Here is a 3,493-nt window from a genome sequence, read left to right on the forward strand (position 1 = left end):
ACTTAGGATTAATCTTAAGACTTGGGACGAGTTAAGTTCCGTAAGCAAAGACGTTTAGGACGCATTGGACCCATCCTAAGTTAGGATGAGTTACTCGTCCTAACTCGAGATAGCGTTTCGTGAAATCTGCTGCAGAAGCTTACAAAAGTCATCACAGACGTAACTGAACCACTTGAAACTTGAGAACTCAAACCTCTATATTTTGAGGTCAACTGTTACAATTCCAAAAGTTTCAAAAGATACATAATAATGGATGCGAACTCCAGTGACCAGTTCAACCCACCCCACGTGACAGTGCCAGCGTCAGATGTGTACTACAGTTACGCGGAACGGCAGATTCTAGCCGCCATCATCGGTACAACGGCTATACTTGGCGTGACCGGTAACGCACTCGTTATCCTAGCTGTGTTGTTGTCACGCAAGCTACGTCACACCACAAATTACTTCGTTCTCAACCTCAGCGTAGCCGATCTCCTGACTAGTCTGGATCTACCCCTGATAGTCTTGAGTCTCCTAAGGGGTGAGTGGCCTTTGCCAGACCCCATCTGCGTCGGATCGGCCATCGTAGTTCTGACCTGCTTAACGGTCAGCATCAACTGCCTGACCTGCGTCGCGTTGAACCGGTACATTCTGATTACAAAGCCGATTACCGTCTACCGTAAAATCTTCACGTCCCGACGGACGGCTATAGCAATAGCCTTCTCATGGTTGTTCCCCCTAAGCGTTCTCCTGACCGCTGCAGGTACCGGCTTCATCAAACTCGGGTTCGACCCGGAGTTCTTCGTCTGCACCTGGATAATCTCACAATCGAACCCGGGTTACTACTTGGTGTTCTTCTTCACAGCAATGGTGGCTCAATTCAGTGCCATTATGTGGAGCTATGTGTGTGTTTTCCGCCATGTTCGGAAGCACGCCCGTGCGGTCGGGCACATGGAGGACGGGCCTACCGCATCAGTGGCTCCCCAAGCAAGCCGACGAATCGAGACCGACGGCCCGACTGAGTCCAACGCCGCTCCCGCTGCCCGTCGGGAAAGGAGGCACCAGAACAAACTCCAAATCGACGTGACTAAAAACCTCTTCTTCGTGGTGTGTGTCTTCACACTTTGCATAAGTCCCTTCGGGTTGAGCCTCGTTCTTCAGCAGCACGGACGGAGACTTTATCCCGTTGGAGCCACCATACTTGCCTGTAATAGTTGCGTAAATCCTATCATTTATGCGGCAAAACATCCGCAGTTTCGCTCAGTTTTCAAAGCCATTCTTCTCTGTAGATTTTCAGAGATCCCGGAAAGGGTGCGTTTTTGTTAGGATGAGAAATCACTTTTCTTTTAGAAAAGAGAATGTGGTTTATATTAAAAAATTAATTGTTTTCGTAAATCAAGCAGGTAAATTGTTGTAATTAAAGGTAGGCAGAATTCATTTTTTAAAGTTTTGAAACTGAACTCCTCTTCAGGAACCTTCGTAATCATTAGAACACTGGCGGACTCTCAAGCTTTGGTGTTTTTGATCAGCAGAGTGTGTGTTTGAGTCCCTAAGCAAGACACAATTGTTGCTGCGTCCTTCGGATGGGACGTAAAGCATTAGGTCCCGTGTGTTGCAAAATGAACGTAGAATAGCACATCGAACTTAACGCGAGACATTAAAACAATTATTGCTGCGTCCTTCGGATGGGACGTAAAGCATTAGGTCCCGTGTGTTGCAAAATGAACGTAAAATAGCACATCGAACTTAACGCAAGACACTTAAACTATTATTGCTGCATCCTTCGGCTGGGACGTAAAGCGGTAGGTCTCGTGTGTTGCGTAGGGAACGTAGAGTAGCACAGGGAACTTAACGTGATAAGAGACGGGGGCTGTCCCAGTGTTTCTGAGAGTAACAACTGAATGCGCCACAGCACCTCGCAATCCCTTAAACGGTGTCATTATTCACAGGATTCAAAAACCTGACTTAAAATGTTTTTGTTTGTTTGTTTGTTGAAGTGCCTGAAGTATATCATTATGTAGATACGTACGCTTAAGCATTTTTGTTTTTAGTTTGTATCGTGCATACATCGCCACTACTTTGCAACAACTCATTGTAAAAATGAGTTATAAATTTAATTTCATCTTATAATAGGTCACAAACATTTCAGTACACTGTACTCATGTAAAAAAAGAAGAAAAAAAAAAGAGTTCCAACAAAATAATAGTTAAATTAATGTTTAAAGGCATTGGACAGAATTGACAGATTACTCAAATTACGTGGTTTATCTGGGTTTTTTAATGATACCAGTAGGTGACGGCTTAAAAAAAGGATCATTGTAAGCAAAAACCTTTATTTGGTAATGAGCAATTGAGAGCTGTTGTTAGTTAAGACGATGTGAGAGGCGGCCCCCACTGATATCGAGAAAGAGTTCATTTTTCACTCAAAATATGAAAGATTTCAAGCGTGAAGCCTTTTGTTATGCATCTGAAAGCATACAAAATGTGTGCAGAAAGGTTGTTTTTGACAATTATTACCAAACGTGCTCAGTGCCTTTAAAGATGCTATGTCAGATTTTTGGCCGATTTGACCCAAAAATTTTGATTCAAAATTCTTTAGATATTTTGATGGGGGTCGAGAAAGTTACAAGCTTTCATTTGAGCCATTGCTCGAAAAAGTCCGCCAATTATTAGTAGCAGTGACATAAAGTGGTTAAAATTAGGTTTTGTCGGGTATGTGTTTTATAAGAAACGTTTTAAATTTTTTTCATAGTTCCTGACCATTAAAAGTAAAAATTTCACTTGTTTTCGTTGGATCGGGTGATACTCTTTGAAACACCATTCACTCAAAAAAAAGTTTCTTTTTTAATGTTTGGGGCCAGAAATCTGACATAGCATCTTTAAAGGGATGCTGCAGTGAATTCAAATAAAACAGTTAATTTTGCTGTCATTTATTTCTGATAATGCATTGAACATCAAATTCCCGACATGTCTGACTTGCGTAATTAGCGAATAAGTCATGCCCCCCCCCCCCCCTTTGTGGATTGTTACCGTTCCCCTACCATCGACGTCACGTCGGGCATTCAAACATATCGTCGGCAAAAAGAGTCTGGTCCATAACTACACGCGCCTATGTACCAGGCCACACAGTGCACACGTCTCTATATGCACACAGCCAGGGGGCCCCACGGCTCGGGTTACCGACATGACGTCACGTTTATGCAAATGAAGACTCCCTTTTAGGGGCTGGGAGGGTTCCCTCTTATCTCTTGAAAACCATTTTTAAAATACTTGCGCATTTAAAAACAAATATAAACAAATATTTCAGGTTTGAAAAGTCAAGTTTAATCGTTTAAATGAATAAAAAAAAAAACTGCAGCCACCCTTTAAAGGGTAGAAGTTAATTATACTATACAATGTTCAGCCTAACCGTGCCAGGATCTGTTGTGTATCCATCTTTGAATGCAAACATAATACCACCTGGTTTTTCACTCAGTAACGAAATGAAAATATTAATAATGAACGAAATTGCACAT

General features: G+C 42.3%; 1 protein-coding gene across 1 annotated transcript; it reads left to right on the plus strand.

The window, feature by feature from the left end:
- The first annotated feature begins 249 nt into the window (after window positions 1-249).
- On the plus strand, window positions 250-1,305 carry LOC139949156 (melatonin receptor type 1B-like). The gene has a single exon (XM_071947557.1). The coding sequence runs from the start codon at window positions 250-252 to the stop codon at window positions 1,303-1,305; it is 1,056 nt and encodes a 351-aa protein (XP_071803658.1).
- The last annotated feature ends 2,188 nt before the right edge of the window (window positions 1,306-3,493 follow it).

This window comes from Asterias amurensis, chromosome 16 (assembly GCF_032118995.1).
Source record: "Asterias amurensis chromosome 16, ASM3211899v1".
Taxonomy (NCBI): domain Eukaryota; kingdom Metazoa; phylum Echinodermata; class Asteroidea; order Forcipulatida; family Asteriidae; genus Asterias; species Asterias amurensis.